Raw genomic sequence first — 17,725 nt, forward strand, 5'->3', positions numbered from 1 at the left:
CAAGCAGCTCATCACTTTCGGTCTGAACCATTACATCCTTTGGGTAACCAAAGAACATCCGTTTAAAGGCGAGCTGAATTGAGAAGACGAAATATTCCCTCCGTAGGGTTGTGCGCTGGGTTTGGGGCCTGAAATATGGTTATCTGTTGTACTAGATTTCAGCATAGAAAAATTAACTGGCGAAAAGCCACCAACCAGATCGATCATGTTGTGATGTACGGAAACACGTCTCTAGAGTATTAGACGTGCGTATGCTCCGAGGTTCTTACATCGACTTGGACCACTATCTTGTACGACGAGGAGTGCCATGTCGCAGCGGAGAGGAAATAGACTACCTACCTCGCAACATTACGATCGACCACAACACGTGCGGGATGGAATAGATACCAAGAGTTGAAAGCGGCAGCGAGACGCATTTGCAAATAAAAAAAGAGAGGCTAACCGAAGGATTTAAGACCGGAGTATACTTTTGTAGAACCCCACCCTGCTGAATAGTCGTGAAAGCATAACAGCAGGATACGGGGAACCCGCTTCCCTAATATTTAACGATAGAGCAGACGTTCCATTGTCCATTAAGCAGTCTGAATAGCAATTACCCGTCTGAAGAACAACAAAGCGGCGAGAGCCGATGGATTGCTGGTCGAGCTTTTCAAATACGGCGGATGAAAGCATGCCCGATGATCGGAATTTATCGCTATCGCTTTGAAAATTGTCATTCTCAGAGCCAGCAGAATCAGTGAAGAACCGTACCATAGTTGATTTAGACGTGTATTTTGAGAGGGATTTCATTACGAAGTATAAGACGATTTTAGTCTTTACTTGGGTCGATTTGATAGGTACTATTCTCTAAGGTTTAATTGTTGCGTGTTTATTCTTTATCCAACTCTCTCTTTGTAGTTTCATTTGGCGGCACCACCGGTCCGTTTTTGGGTTGGTTTCCATCATCTCATACGCTGATGTTTGTACGTTATCGATGATGGACAATGAAATATATGACACACGTTCAAAATTAAACCTCGGTCTGACACATAGGTATCCTTGTTAGATTAATCCATATAATTTTTGCTTAGTCCTTACTTTTACCGTACCTTTACGTGTATTGTTCTCGACGAAAAAATGCTTTACATATTATACGTATCATTCAAAAATATTTGAGTATGAGAAAGATCTGTACAAAGTGAGTGCTGCTGTTTCACCAAGACAATGCACCGTATCACAACTCGTGAAAACGATGGCAAAATGGTATGAAGTGGGCTTCGAGTTGCTCAAAATCTGGCACCCAGCCATTATTTCGCGTTCTCATATCCCAAATGAATGTTCGCTGGGCAGAAATTTTCGTCGAATGAAGAGGGGATGGCCGAAACTGAGGCGTATTTTGAAGCAAAGGATAAATCATACTAAAAAAATGGTATCGAAAAGTTGGCGGGTCACTATAATCAGCGTATCACCCTTGTAGGGAATTATGTTGAATAAAAAAATGAATTTTGTCAAAAAAAACTTTTATTACGGTAGAACGAGAACTTTACAATGGACTTGTTAGCTCATTGACCTTTCTTGGTTCTTCACTCCAAGGAGCCTATCCCTCTCGCTAACTAAATATTCAACGATCATGTTAACGAACTAAATGAAAGAGTATACGCTGAACCTTAATATTGCGGTCAATGTTGATGAAATTCTTATCTTTGACAAGCCTAAGGTTAGACAGCACTTATTATCTCGTTGCGCACTGTCCATCAATCCACAAATCGCTAGCGGGTAGTAACTGAGGAAAGACAATGAAAAGTTGTTCACAACTTAGAAGGCAGTCAGTCGGTCGATCGTAAAATATGACGCACCGGTACAGTCACTCGGACGTAGTGAAACTCGAACAAAGAAGCTTCAGAAGAAGCGTAAAACCCAACCTCGACGTCAACTGATTAGAGAGAAGTCGCCACGAGATGTATCAAGGGATAATTTCTTGATTATGTTGAAGATGTTGAAAATTTGCTGTGAAGGTATTAATAGCTCCAATGTAATTAGCGTTCTAGGAATGTTCGAAGTGAGTTGCGTCCGTAGTCTAGAGTCTCGTCCGTATTCTAGAGACGCAACTCACTATTAATACCTTCACTGCATTCTTTGAATGATGTCTTTGGGTTCAAATCACCAATCATAGTAGAAGAAGAGCTCGAGTTGCCTTGCCAACTAGAAAATTATCAAAAAGTTTTAAAATCTGGTGATCATTTCCATTAAATTGGTGTTGTTCTAATGTATAATATGGAGATCCGGTCTTGATGATTCGTATGACATGCAAGAGAAAGTGGTTGCTGTGCAAAAATAGTTCCCTTTTCTACACTGCAAGTTGCAAGTGGTGCAAGTGTTCACAGATTAGCCTTAAATTACAGCAATTGGCTGAAACTAGTTGTTACAAAATTAGCTCTTTAAACAATTTGTAATTTTGCATTCTTAAAATATGCATTACACGTGCCATTTGGAGCAACAAATTGTCACATATTCACTGTCTGCACCAACACAGTCTCGTGGAGCTCTTTCCTACAGAATGCGTGTGGACTATTGAGTGCCGCCTGTCAGCGCCGCAGCCGCAATCAAATGTCAATCAAAATTAAATGTGTTTGTATTACAACTATTCATGTTTACAATAAATTAAATAGCGCCGGTCAAATGACGGCAAATACATGCAATGCATGTGAACTTTATTGGCGCCCACTGTTCGCCAGCGAAAGCTAGCTTTGGGCTGTAAAATATTAACAGTTGACACTTGTAAATAAAAGACAACCCACGACAATTCCGCGCACAACTTCGGGGTTCACTAAAAGTTAATGTATTGTACGCCTAACGGTAATATGTAATTTGCGCTCTGTATAAAACCACTTGCCGGCGCCACTTGCCGCGCTAAAGTGAAAGTGCACGCGTTAGCGCCGAGGTGTAAAAAGGTGTCAACCGAACTTGGAAATAGAAATTGGAAATATATTTGTTGAGTTGTTGTAAAATTCAAGGATTAACCTTAAAAAGGTACCAGAAGCAATGCTAACACAAGAGATCGTACCGAATCGCCGCTTAACTCGCATCTATCCGCGCGCTAATTTGATAACATTTGAAAACCGCCGCGAGCATAACGAAACGCGGCCGAAAGCGTTTAAAGATTTAAAAGTCGTAAAGCAATTTCTCACTGAATTCGGCCAGCAGACGAGCATACATGGCTTGAACAAGACTTTCGAGGCGAATATGAATCGATTGACGCGGTAAGCGACTGTGAGGAGTGTAAAAGTGTATCCTAATGATTACCTAAAACCGCCACAAATTAATGAGGAAATTCTCGCTTTCAGCCTATTTTGGACCGTTGGCTTTCTGTGCGCACTCGGCATGCTGATCTTCGTCATACAAAAGCTGGCCGTGCGGTACAACAAACGGCTGTTCAAGACAGTTGTTAACTCAACAAATTATCCGGTTTATCGCATCGTTTTCCCCGAAGTGCATATATGCAACAATAATCGCTTGAATTGGGCGCGCTTCGCTTCGGCAAAAGAAAACTTTCTACGTCCCGAGCACCACAACACCGAGCTGGAGCAAATATTTACACAAACGGTGGCACTTTATGACAATCTGCGCTTCGGTGCTTTCGATGTGTTCGAGAGCCTGAGCAACAAATCGCTTCGCAGTTTGGACTATGTGAATTTCACCAATGTGGCACAATTTATGGCTTGGCGCTGTGACGAACTGCTGACAGATTGTGTGTGGCGTCATAATCCAATGAATTGTTGTGATATATTTATAGCACGTCGCTCCTCATTTGGCTTTTGCATGTCTTTTAATACGGTCGAAGAGATAACGGGACAATTAAGAGTACCGATAGACAGTAAATGGCCGTGGCGTGCTAGTCGAGAGGGCCCGGGTAATGGTCTAAACGTGCGAGTGCTGATAAACGAACGGTTGCATTCACCTTTTGCACATAACCGAAAGGGAATTATGGTGAGAGTATGAGAGGTTTACTAGTTGTGGGAGTGTGAGAGTAAGAGACGAGTTTTACAAGTTGACGTTTCGCTTTGTTTCGCTTGGTTTTGCATATTTTTGCTGTTTTTTTTTTCTTCTTAATTGCAGTTCATGGTGATGGAGCCTGGCGTCTGGTGGAGTTTTTCGAATCACGTGGACTTGAATGATATGGTGTTCGTCCAGTTGAATGCACAACTCAGTTTCTTCGATTCAAATACTCGAAGTATACCGTCGAGTGTTCGCGAGTGCGTCTTTGATGTAAGTTGATTTTAGCTCTTTTAAGCAGTGGTACTTTTTTAAGAAATTTAGACCTTGACATAGCTCTCTTCAACCAGTGGTCACTCTGCAAGAAGATGGTTAAAATTAGACCTCTCTTCACCACTTCTTTATTTGAAGAGCGCTTTCGACCTCTCACAAATTTGGCGTGATTTATAATAAAATATCTAGGGTAATTTCTTGAGACCTTTGCACACTTAACCGGTGTACTTATCTCGAAATTTTCAGAATGAACGCAACAGCGCCGACTTCAAAACACTACTTAACCACAAATATATGTTTGAAAACTGTCGCGCCGAATGCCAACAGGAATATACGATGAAGTATTGCAACTGTACGCATGACATGTTCTTTCCACCGAGTCAATATCCATCGTGCAAATTGTCAGACATGCCCTGTTTGGCGAAGAATAACGGTAAGCTGGTGTATTTCAGCAAATTTTTCGCCAAGTCTTTAACAAATATGTAGCTCATCTCATTTACTTCTCATATTTCCAGAACGCTTGAAGTACTTCCAGCAAAGCGGCGAAAGCGAGGTCTTGTCGACAACTCTGCAAGAACTTGGCATGGTCTGCGAGTGCTTCCTAAACTGTTTATCATTGGCATATCTCATAGACATACGGGCTTATGACCTGCCATATGTCACACAAAGACCGAATGATTCATTTGTGGATTTGGATTTTTTCTTTATGCGCGACTCGATCGTCGTCTTTCGCACGACTGTAGTTTACACTTGGGTGGATTTGTTGGGTGAGTGGAAAGGGGAAAATAAATGTCTGGTAGGACAGGTTAAAGCCTAGAGATTAAACAAATTTTTTCTTAAAGGATATACATAGGCACAAATTCCAATAATATAAAGACGGCACCAATATAAAAAGAGATGTTGCAAAGGTTCATATTTTCTGAGTTATGGTTGTAACTTTGTTAGTATAGATTTTGGTCTCGGTAGATACTCAATCAATAGTTTTCAATTCAGTGGTCAAAAACTTACGACAATTATCATCTTAATGAAACTTTTCTACATCTAATATAGTCCAATGTAGTTCTATTCAGTATATTTTGAGCTGACTGAAAAGTAGTTATGGTAAAGCCTTGGTCTCTTAATATATTACAAAGCTAAAAATAATATTTTCCTAATTAAGATTATTTTAAAACATATTTTCTGAGGATCTAGTGAGTTCCGAGAGTCTCTCTAATTTTTTCGGTAATTGGTGTCTCGAACGGTTCAGCTCCTTCATTTTCTCCTAATCCTATATGACCGAGTACATAGATGCTGTTTATCCAGTTACCTATTCAGGTTAACCTTCATTGTCACTTCGTTATCCACTAGAAAATTTTGGGACTTGCTGGTTTGAGCAGATACCCATTTGACACCTTCTGTTATGCCCAGACCACAAATTCGACTTATAAGCCTGCATTGCAGTCATTTAGTTTGAAGGTACCTTCTCTGTATGGATCACCATAGAATAAGCCTGCTTCTGTTCCTTTTTCATCTTTCGATTCCTAGGTGAATATGAAGATTTCGACTTTGGAACTGTAGATCATAGAACCATTGGCCCATTCTATTCTATTGGGTAATGAAAATGTTTTGTTCACTTTCTCATGGGTTTTCCCTTCCCGGTCTTATTGCCAATTTAGCCCGAGTTGATTAAAAAGATCGACTGTGATACATTTCGCACTTTTTCCATGGGGCTTAATACGACACTTTTTCGATAATGTCATTCTCCATACAATCCCATCATATCTCAGTACAAGGACGGATATCACTTGTGTAGGCCCAATAGATATAGGGAGTTGGCTCTTTGACTGGAGTTCCAGATTCGAAGGGGTTTGGAATCATTGTTCTAAATGTGTTCTCACGAGTTTAGTTCAGTATCTAGTATAATTCCGAGCTCGAGCGTACAATAGTTCTACTCTTTAAAGACGGGAGCTTAAGTTTTGGAATTTGTGTCCTTATGACAGATTTGGAGTTCCGCCGATTTGACAGTTAGACCGTGACCCCCCGCCTAGTTGGCGGAGATCGCTTTTCCTTCTTTGAGCCGATTAAGATTTTATTAATATTCATTCCTGGACAGAGAACAGCGAGGTCGCCCACATAACTAAATACTTTAGGCACAGATAATGCGAAAATAACGGAAATGAAATCTAGTAAAAAAACATAAAACTTAAGGTTACGATCGATCCATAAGATGAAGGTTTAGTCTACTAGGGATATATATGAATTCTGATTTTTTTTAAAGAATAAGAAGAAGATTTTTGATTTTCATTTCTTTAAACTTCTTAGTAACCGCACCTATTATATATTAACCCGTTTACATCTTTTCACAGTGAATTTCGGCAACGCCACCGCACTCTTTCTCGGCTGTTCCGTTATAAGTGTCGTCGAATTGATCTACTATTTCTGCGTTCACTTGCCACGACGTATTCGAAGCGTACACATCAAGCGCAAAAGGCCTTTAAGAACCGCCAACAATTACGACAGCAAGTTGTTGGAAAACTGGATGAGGCAATTATATGACCACGACGTTAAAAATAAGGAGTCCGAAAACACCAAGGAAAAGCAAGCCAACAGTACTTGAGACCGATAAAGCGCGTGGCATTTACATCGTTCTAATGGCAATCATAAAAATCACTTACCGCTCACAAGAAGATGATGAAGAAGAAATGTGATGCGAAGAGTGTACATAAAGCACTTAAACAAACCGATGTGGAAAATAAAAGAGAAAGGCAAAAGTAATCATTGTTTCGTGTCATTTCCGTTTCATTGTCTTGCCTACTTCTAAACAAAGTTTTGCGTGTCCCGCTTTGCCGCCATTTAAGTTGCTGCTTCACCATTCTCACAGCTTGCGACGCGCTGTGGCGGACGGCATGTCGTTTGTGGTGGCATTCACCAGCGTTTTCACAGGCTCTTGTAGTGATTTGCTTCCTATCTTTCCCTCCGTTCTATTGTTGTTGTTGTTGTTTGTTGTTGGCATGATTGCAGCTGTCATTTTCACGGTCGACTGCAACATGAATGAGGTGGATTCCGTTGGACAAAGGCGACATCATGGTCACTGCCAGTGTCACTGTCACCAGCAGCGCGCCGCTGAAAGTAACTTCGAGATTTCACGCTGTTGCTGCGCTCTATGCTAGTTTGTGGCCTCTTAGCTGTGCTTCGTTTTTATATACGTATACTACTTCTTCTTCCCCTTTGTGTTCAACACAATCATATTTCTCTTGCAAAGTTGTATTTTCATAAAATTTTGCTGCAGTCTCGAGTGTTCCCTTTCTTTAAAGTTTGCCCACACAATTTGTACTTTTTTGTTTTTGTTGCAATTTTTATTGCATTTTATTGTTCTCACCGCTTTAGTTTACTAAGCTTCACAGACACTTTTTTGCTGATTTGCTTGTGTAGTTGTGTTACCACAATAACGGTTGTTTTTTTGGGGAAAAGTTGCGCGTTTCTTGTTAACTGTTGTTTGACTGTGGCAACGTTTACGAGCAAAACTACTTATTTAGTTGTGAAAAGAATGTGGAAATGTCGGAAAAAGTGCGCGGAAAATAGAAATAAAAATTAGATGCGAAAGCGCCCCGCCTGGCAGCGCGTTAGAAAGTTTGAAAAGTTTTGCGGTCTTTGTTATGACTCGGGTCACTGAACTTAAGAGCCCCAATTTCCCGTTTCTACTTTCTATTTCTTTAATTTTATTTCGGCTATTTAAATACGTCGCGTCAAATGCGCACTAACGGTCTAACGGTCAACGTGAAATTGCGGTGAAGAACATTTCAGAAGAAGGACATTAGGAAACCAAATAATGAAAAGCCTAGTTACTAGCCGCTGATAAAAGTTGAGCTCTTTTTAAGTAGTGGTTAATTATTATGACTATGGAATGTGTGGTTGTGCCCTCGGAACAATTGCTCTTGGTCTTGTTTTTTCATTTCTTTTTTGCTTTCCTTTATTTCCAGGTTGCTCAAGAATCTTCTGGAAATTTGTTAGTACAAAGATTTATGGTTCATCAAAAAATATGAAATTTGACTCTAAAACTCGAAACTCATATTCAAATATTGTTATTTTTTAGGACTCAGTCCCGGCTTTGTTTAGTCTAAGTTTGCCAAGGTGTTATTACCGCGCATTTGCTTCTCTTAAGAAAATGTGTATATTTTTCTGTCGTTCAAACAACAACAAGTCAATAGCTAATGGGTCAATTGAAAAGTCTCTGGCTACTTTCTACCCAGCGAGCATTCTTTTGAGATCTGAGAACAGCAAATAGTTGCTGGGAGTCTGGTTAGAAGAACACGGTGAATACGGAAGCAATTTGAAATCCAATTCATGGATTTTTCCTTTCGTTTTGACTGACTTGTGACACTATAATTGGTGGAGTAGCATTATCTTTTTTTCGTTTTCTGCAAACGCGGCCGTTTTTCAGCGAGTTCGTCCCTCAAGCGATCCCATAAGACTATGTAATAGTCGCTGTTGATGCTCCTTCCTTTTTCAAGGTAGTCCATAAAAATTATTCCAAGTGCATTTTAAAATAAAGACGTCATAGCCTTACTAGCCGACTGTTGCCTTTCACCGCACTTTGGAGCGAGTTCATCTTGTACAGGCCACTGTGTTGACTGTCGATTGGAATTCGCAGTGAAATGATGGAGCCACGTTTCATCCATTGTCACATACCGCTGTAAAAAGTGGGATTTATTACGCTTGTACACCTCCAAATACTGTTTCAGATCATCAACTCTTCGTTGCTTTTGGTCAAAAGTGAGCTCGCGCAGCACCTACTATGCAAGAGCATTCTCATACCCAAATATTCGTGAAAGATATGATGAACATGTTCAGTTGATATCTTTAGAGTGCCTGCTATCAGGAACAACTTCACTCTAGAGTCATCCAAAATTATATTGTGCACTTTTTTGTTGTTTTTGTCGGGAACAACCTCTTTTGGGCGTTCACCGACCTCGGTGCTCGGTCTAAACTTAGCAAGCCAATTCTTCATGATTGATCTACCTGAGGAAACCTCCAGAAACTCGTCATCAAGCCAAGTTTTTGCTTCAACTGTATTCTTTCGTTTCGAAAAGAAATATTTTATCAACACATGGAATTCTTTTCACAAAATGGATTGTTTCACATAAAAAAGTTGTTTCACTCAAAATGAAATTATAATTCATAAACCAATGATCCGACATCCTTTGAAAGTTAATACTAACAAAAACTCATATATGCTTAATACGAGTAGTGCCAACGATGGTTCAGGTTTGTGAACTTTTCAATTGATCTGTTAAGTTTTCAGTTCCTCTTCTCGTCTTAATTAAAACAGGAATGTTTTCCAAGAGAAAACTGCTAAAAAGTTTATATTATGCAGTGCAAAGTCGCTAAAAGTTGGTTTATAACTTCACAAAGGTGAAAAGTGACATGAAGCCGGAAGTTCTACTGTACACAGCAATCTGTAGAGGCATACAATATATCCGAAAATAGATTTCATCGTCTGTGTGATACCGGGAAAAATACAAAAGACCTTAGTTTGCAGTGCCAAACTCAATTTATTTCTATTCTATTCAAAAAGGGCCATGTTTTCTCTTTCACTAAAAAATTGTAAAAAAGAAAAATTAATTTTTTATAAATTTCCTGCCGTACAAGTTCTAGGTATTTGCTTTGGGCGTCATCTTATGTTTATTATTTGAAACAATAACCTACTTGCTTCCATTCAATACGAACTCTAAAGCTTTGCTGCAACAACGTTAGCATAAAACCAAAACCAGTTTTCCAATAAAAGAACCTTTGAAAGCTTTGAAAAAAGCACAATGCAAAATTATTGAAGCTTTTTGAAAGTTTTCTCGTAGTTTTTAATCCACATGTTTTCCATAGAGCTTTTTAAAAGCGCAAATCCTGTAAGCTTTTTTCTATCATGCGGTTTTTTTTACATGCACCACCGCTGAGACTTAAAACCAAAGAATATAGATTATGTATGTATGTAGTTTATTCATATAATATATGTACATACATTCTCTGTTAAAACTTTTACAAGAAACCTTTTCTGACTTTATATGTATTGAAAAGAGATAATGCTAAATAACTAATTGGATTGAATTCTCCTAACAAACTCATGAATAGTCATGAGGTCTTAATGCTTTCTTAGACATATACTTGTGCTATAGACGATAACATCACAATTAAGAAATATTTGGAAAATTCAATGCCAATGGATATACTCGTATCCATGTTCTTTTATTTTCTTCTAGTCTAATAAGGTATTTTGTCGAAATGAGTGAATAGTCTCTGTATCCCTATATCAATATACTTCCTCTGGTCTTTGCGATGAGACTCTTCAAACCATTCCTTACGTTATGTTTAATATCCGGTTTCCATTTGAACTATTAAATCTCTAAATATATTCAAACAGTTTGATTCATTTTATTTGAATAACTTATGGTTGATTGCCAAACTAATGCACAGGCGCGGCACTGAATTTGAGCAAATTGTGACACAAAGTGAGTGAAATGTAAGATAAAGCAGTTAAGTTGTTTTTGGAGAGTGGAATTCTTAAACATCCTTACCAACCCCCGTTCATTGAGTTAGCTTGCTATATAGAAATTTTCTTACTTATAATTTTATAGGATGTTTTTAAGCAGATTTGAAAGAGCAACATCGAGGGTGTAAAAGTCGTGCAGGAAGTGCAGTTTGGTTGCACTATCCAATCGAAAGCAATTCGTGTAGAGTTGCGGCGAAATTAGCACAGGGTGTCCTTTTCAAGGAATCATCCCAAGAACAGAGTGTTAAAGCATAGAACATTTTATGTTCTCTGGTTAAAGTAGTATTGAAATTGTCCAACACGAAATAGGAAGCACTTTGAAATTATATTATTTTATGCTTATATGCTTCTAATATTAAAGAATGCATTGAAAAACAAAAAAGAAATTACATTTAGAATAAATTTTCCCACCAAAGTATCGGATGTTTGATTAATCATATTATACTCGTACTCGATTTTTGACTAGCATTCTTGATATTCGAAACCGACGCAGTTTGTTAAAATCGTGTAGTCAACTTTTTATAAAATCTATTTGTGGTTTTAAAGAATTAGTTGCTCCTTGCGGCGTGGAATTATTAACAACCAGGATACTGAGGAGCAGCGAACGGCAACAATATACAATGAACCCTCCTTGTTCGCAATCATAGTAGCAGATTTCTTACAGCCCATACAACAAGGCACAAGTGTTCACATTCTTGCAACATTCCACTTTATTTTATGTTAGAGGAAATAGCATTGTCTATGAGTAAGTGAAGCATAATCTTTAATTTTGTGCGATAATGGACTGAAAAACCTGTATGATTATACTTTGGTCAGATACATGCCAGCGAAAAGACCAGCTAGTGTACTACTTGAACACCCAATTTTGTGGGCCGATTGAGTGGGATACAGAAGTATTATTAACGAATTTTTACTCAAATTATCATATTAGAAGATCGAAGAATTTCAGAACTGTACTATGTAAGATTGGTCATAGAGTACGGTATAAGAGAAAAATCTCTAGTAGCAGCGCCTGAAGGACTTAAAAAGTCACAAGATGTTGGTTGCCGAGATAATAGTATATAAAGGAATATTTTTTGAAATATTTGGAACTACTTTCATTAAACCTGCAGCGTTAGCAAATTTGTTAAGCAGGGATAAGGTTTTATTAGGTAGAAAATAATATTGAGATAGGAAGAAAAAATTGCGGGTAATATTGAAATCTCTGAGAAAAGCATCCGAAATTTTGCTTACGTCCCTTTCTCAGCAAGAAGCTGCTCATTTTTCTAAATAGCCGATATCGGACCACTATAGCATATAGCTGGCAAACAACTGAACGATCGGAACAATTTACTAGTATGAACATATTTTTATTTGACTAGATATCTTCACGAAATTTGGCATGGGTTATTGTTCAGAATAGTGGTGTCATCTCCGAAGAAATGGTGCAGATCGGATCGCTATAGCGTATAGTTGTCATACAAACTGAACGATTGGAATAAATTACTGGTATGGATAACTTTTTTAATTGACAAGATTTCTACACGAAATTTGGCATGGCTTATTGTCCAAAGCAATAGTATAATCTCCGGAGAAATGGTGCAGATCGGATGATCATAGCATATAGTTGCTATACAAATTGAACCTTCGGAATAAATTACTAGTATGAAAAGTTTTTTATTTGACAATGTATCCTCACGAAATTCGGCACAGATTATTTCTTATGACAACTCTGGAATATGTGAAGAAATTTTCCAGATCAGATCACTATAGCATATAGTTGCTATACAAACCGACCGAATCAAGTTCTTCTATAGAAATTTCTTTGAGAAGGGTAGTACAGCTTCGATGCAACGGAAGTTAACGTTGTTTTTGTAATTAAATAATAAGAAATTAATAATTTTGAATCATATTCTTTCAGTTTAGCTAATTTGCTTATAATTCCACCACACATATGGCCAGCCAACCCGGATTGAAGACACACCTCATTGCTTCCAAATTGAAATTCCAAGTGCAAAATGATTTGCAAAGTAACCAAATAAATATTTGTACAGTCATTTGTTGTTAATTAAAAATGCATTTATGCGCATAAATTACCAGAGAAATTTTGTAAATATTTGAGCTCACAACCGAAGCCGAACGATCATTACACAATTATCGGAAACAAGCTTTCAATTAGATAACACTTAATTTCATTTCGGGCAATGCATTTTCAAATTGCGAATGTGCAAATAAATTGTGTGCGAGTGCTTGTAAGCGCAACAACAACAACAAACAAAACAAAACACAAGGCAAGTTAATGTGCAAATGTTTACATAATAAATATGTAATTTGACAAATAAATGAACTTCTGTTGCTCATAATTGTGGCTTTGACTCAATAAATTCTCAGTGGAATTAAACTGCATGCATGCAAAGGAGCCACTGACCTACATACACAGCACACACACACACACACGTACACTCACTTCATTTGTATTGCGAGTGTGTGCAATTAAACGCCAAACACACTGTTCTTGTTTTTGTTGCAGCAACAAATGAACTCGCCTCGGCAATGCGAAATTATATAGACATTAAAATGGCATGTATGTGTATGAGTGTGCGTGTGCACATATAACGGCATATTTAATATAAGCAAACAAATTTGCTGCTGCAAAGACCGCAACAACAACAACAACAACAAAATCAAGCAATCAAATGCGAACGCAAACAAAACCCACAAACAACAATGTAGTTATAACTGTATTTGCATATAATTGTTAATGTGTGTGTTTGTAAGTGTGTGAGTGTGCTTGCGCGCCGCATATTATGCTAAAGCAAATTAGACACAATTTAATTCAGTTATCTTTCGATGCTTAAATGAGCGCACAAAAGTATGCAATGAAAATGAAATTGTCTACAAATAAACAGTTGTATTGTTTAGACGGAAATCACATAATAACAACAACAACAAAAACAACAGCAGCAACCGTCAGCAACGGCAAAACAAGCAGTTTACGAAAATGAGCTCTTCATCGGCAAATTCAGACAATAATAATTCCCACAACAGCAACAACACACACATGCATGCACAGATGTGGCAATTGCGGCATGCATAGTGATTAGAGTAGTAATTATGCATGTCAGTTATATAACAGCGCACAGCAATTGAGATTGAAAGTGATAGGAGCATAAAAAAATAAGAAATATCTCGTTCAAAATGTAGTACAAACGAAAATACAAATTTCGAATAATTTAAATTTGTTAAAGGGCGCAGGGCACAGCTTCAATTAGTAGAATATAGAAAGTTATAGGAAAAGTTTATGGTCAAAGTATATTTCAGCTACAGTTATCGAGCACAAGAGAGGCCCACATATTGCTTTCAATTCCTTCAGCAGTATAATCAAAAAGAAATCTGTATAAAACCAGGAAGAAAACCTCGGATAACGGGTTTTGCTAATGTAGTGGAATGAGTCTTGTGCTCTAAAGGTACAATAGTAAGCGGTTCCGAGCACTATGCTAATAACTCAATATTTCTGCAAACAGGGATCTCTCTTGAATAGCTTAGAACGGCGGTATGTTGTTAGTAAAATTATAAGTACTTCCTGTTCAATTCTTATCGGTGATTAATGCCTCTAATTAACGAGCTTACATGTACCCATTTGGTCTATATAGTGCACCCATTCCATTCCCACGCCACTCAGTGCACCCTGTTTAGGTGCTAATGGCCGCCAAAGGGTGACACGAAAAACTACAAAATAGTTTTTGGGCGATTTCCATGCCTCGAATGGTATTAGACGGGTGATTGATGATACGGCCGAAAGCCCGGCGAGCCCTCTAACTGGTGCAATTTTTTTGACCCACCAAGCTCATATGCCTTGGACGCTTTTTTCGACAAAACGGCCATTTTACTTTCTAGACAATAGCTATGCACCTGTTGGGGGTAAGTGAAGGGTTGGTGACTTTTCTGAAAGCCCTGAGTATCCTCTAGGTGATCCACTTGGTTTCATCCCGCCGCACGCCATTCTCTCTTAGATGGAATGAAAAATGGATAGCCTGCCACAAATTTGTTGGGACGGCTAGTGTCTTTTCGGTTATGTCTCCTGGTTCGTCCAAGGTAAGAATGCCAAAAGTTTCAAGCTTAATCTTGTAAAATCTAGACAGTAGAAGAGAAAATGCGTGGATGATTGCAACTCGTCTTCCTCTATACAACTTTGACAATATGCGTCCGGCCTACTCCTTAGGAAAAAAAACCTAAAAATGTGTCAAAGCTGTTAAAAAGGTATCAGCTACTACTAAGTGATTTTCTTTAGCGGTATTTCAGTTCTACTCGTTCCACTCTCCATGAAGCTCATAGAACATGAAAAGAGAATTTCCCAATTTTCCCAATTGGAACTGTATTCAGAAGCGCCATCGGTCTGAAAGTTATCAAATATCAAAAAAACAATCAGCTTCTCTAAGTATGGTCATTAGTACGACTTCTACTCAGTCTACTCATTGTCAATTTCATCTTTTCTTAGTTGCGCTTCAATACAGGCAATTTATAGCATTTTTCCTTTACTAAGAATTCGCCCAATTGAAGACTACGGAGCATACTTATGCAAAATAAGTCCTCCTACTTGTCGAATGAACACCAATGATATGCGGTCTGCCCCAAGTATAATATTTTGTAAAGACTATCTAGCTGGGACCAGTATCTTAAGGAATATTTTCTTTAGACCAACTACGCACTGTAATGGACCATAATCTACTTAGTAATCAAACGATGAATATAATACCACGTACATCTGAAAAGATTGGTGCCATAACCTTGCCAGTCGACTTTTTCGTCGTCGTGTGTATGCTGACTATTGTTGGATTATAAACTTGCGCGGCACCCACTTTGCACAGACTTTTCGCCTCTTTAAAGCGTCCACTCCTTCATTGTCCTCATTTCACATATTTTCAACTTATCAACTCTCTTTTGAACGGCTTATTTCCCTGGTGCAGAACCCAAATTCACACACGAAATGCTTTGTAAATGTTTTGTAAACTAACAAAAGTCTTCACCCAAAATGATATATCTCATTAACTAATAGTTCCTCAGCTGTCAAATTTGTATAAGTATGTATCTTTAAAGGTAGGTGCTGACTAGAAATCACATAGACGGTATTAGTGGTGCGATCGGAGGTCTGCCTAATTAAGAGATATGTTGGCAGACTGTCAATACCATCAATGACTATTATCACAACTTCTATGCGAATGCAAAGCTTTATACATTCGCTGAGCTCGTCATGTTCTTCATTTTTTATAGTATCTTCGATGTTTTCCTCTGTGTTATACAAACTTCATGGCAAACCTAAAATATCCAGCTGAAAGTATAAAATATTGAGAGTACAGAAACTTGTTGGAAAGATAATGTTAGCCTGGTAGACCTATGAGTCACACATAGACCAGTTTTGGTCCTTTACGATCTCGTTTAAAGTATGTCAGAGGATTCCTTTTGCTTATTTCATGCCAAGCTGATCGCATTACTCTAAATCATTTGATATCAGTTCCGAAATTTTATATCAGTGCATCAAATTCGGAACAATGGATAACTAAATGCGGCGACAATCAACGTCCTGCCAATCCTCGAATGCATCAAAAATAAAGAAAATATTAGAGAATTTGCAAAAGCAACAAAAAGTCGTGTCACTTAGGTTAATGAAAGCAACCACTTGGCCGCGTAATGGCTGTCAGCAATGATGATTGCTTTTATGCGCCGCACTTAATTTCACTAGCAATACAAATGACGGGGGAGTATAACGGTGCTACACTTAAATAACTGTAACATTATTGTTTGGAAATTAGAATGCAGCAGCCAAATGAACTCGCAGCCACTGACAATTGAAAATTGCTGTAGAAAAAAGTCAACTTAACACACAGACATACACACATATACAGCAATGAATGTGCTCGACTTGTGGCACAACAATAGCTGCTGTTGTTTTTGCTGTTGTAAAATCGGAGGAAATCGCTTTGCGAGTCATAATGCCAACTACAAACCGACAAATAAAACTCGAAAGCAACAAAAGCAATAAAAACATAAATATATATTATACATATATATAAAGTTGTGGAAATAATGGCGAAAGCAATTATATAATATCATAGCTGTTCATCGCTTGCGTGTTGCTGCTATTGTTGTTTCGCAACTGTGATTGTTGCTGTTGTTGTGCGCGATGCAGGCGATAACAATGCGAATTGACACTTGACGTGCACCATTACACCGCAACAGCACAACAAAAACAACAAGTGACGCCACAGCAAATACAACTGTCACTAACCATCAATTGCTGACAATAAACACCAACAACAACAACAATAATAGCAGCAACTCTATGAATTTGTTGCGGCATTAGTGTGTGTCGCGTAAGATACAAAAGCAAAAACAAAGCCGCTTGTCCGATTGTATATATGCGCGCGTGTCTGTGTGTGTTGCTTGCGGTGTGTGCTGTCATCAACATAATTGAACAAGGATAATTATGATAAGCAATAAGCGGTTGCGGCGTTGAGAGTGAGAGTGTGCCGAGGTGACAATGATTGCAGTCAACAATCAGATAAGGAATCGTACATATATATTTATATATGTGTATATATGAGTTAAGTGAGCTGTAGTTGCATGGAATTTGTATTAATAAATCGCAAATTGAATGCAGACCCTGTAGGGAACTCATCAAAATATGCTTAGGGAGCTCAGACATTTTTACGATTACCGTTAATTTCGAGGGATCAGACCATTCTCAAACTTGGAGACTTTTCTCGATAAGAGAGTGTTCTTCGGGGCTTATATTTTGTCTTCAGTTCAGTTACAACCATTATATTCAACAGAACTCCTTTTCATCCTGCCTTTATTTTCTGATTATTCAGAGATCTGTTGTATAGATACCTGTAGATAGTAAAACTGAAGCTTTGCACTGCGACCTATTGTGCCCTCCTCTATATCACATATGATCGCAGAGGTCCAGTATTCTGAAAAATT

The 17,725-nt window shown here is 38.2% G+C and overlaps 1 protein-coding gene across 1 annotated transcript; it reads left to right on the plus strand.

The window, feature by feature from the left end:
* The first annotated feature begins 3,021 nt into the window (after nt 1–3,021).
* LOC105232468 (pickpocket protein 19-like) lies at nt 3,022–6,958 on the plus strand. The gene is made up of 6 exons (XM_049446754.1): nt 3,022–3,155; nt 3,258–3,966; nt 4,096–4,245; nt 4,492–4,678; nt 4,761–5,012; nt 6,591–6,958. Exons 1-6 carry the CDS (start codon nt 3,022–3,024, stop codon nt 6,839–6,841), a joined length of 1,683 nt encoding a protein of 560 aa, XP_049302711.1. The 3' UTR covers nt 6,842–6,958.
* Nucleotides 6,959–17,725: the final 10,767 nt, after the last annotated feature.

This window comes from Bactrocera dorsalis, chromosome 1, assembly GCF_023373825.1.
Source record: "Bactrocera dorsalis isolate Fly_Bdor chromosome 1, ASM2337382v1, whole genome shotgun sequence".
Classification (NCBI taxonomy): domain Eukaryota; kingdom Metazoa; phylum Arthropoda; class Insecta; order Diptera; family Tephritidae; genus Bactrocera; species Bactrocera dorsalis.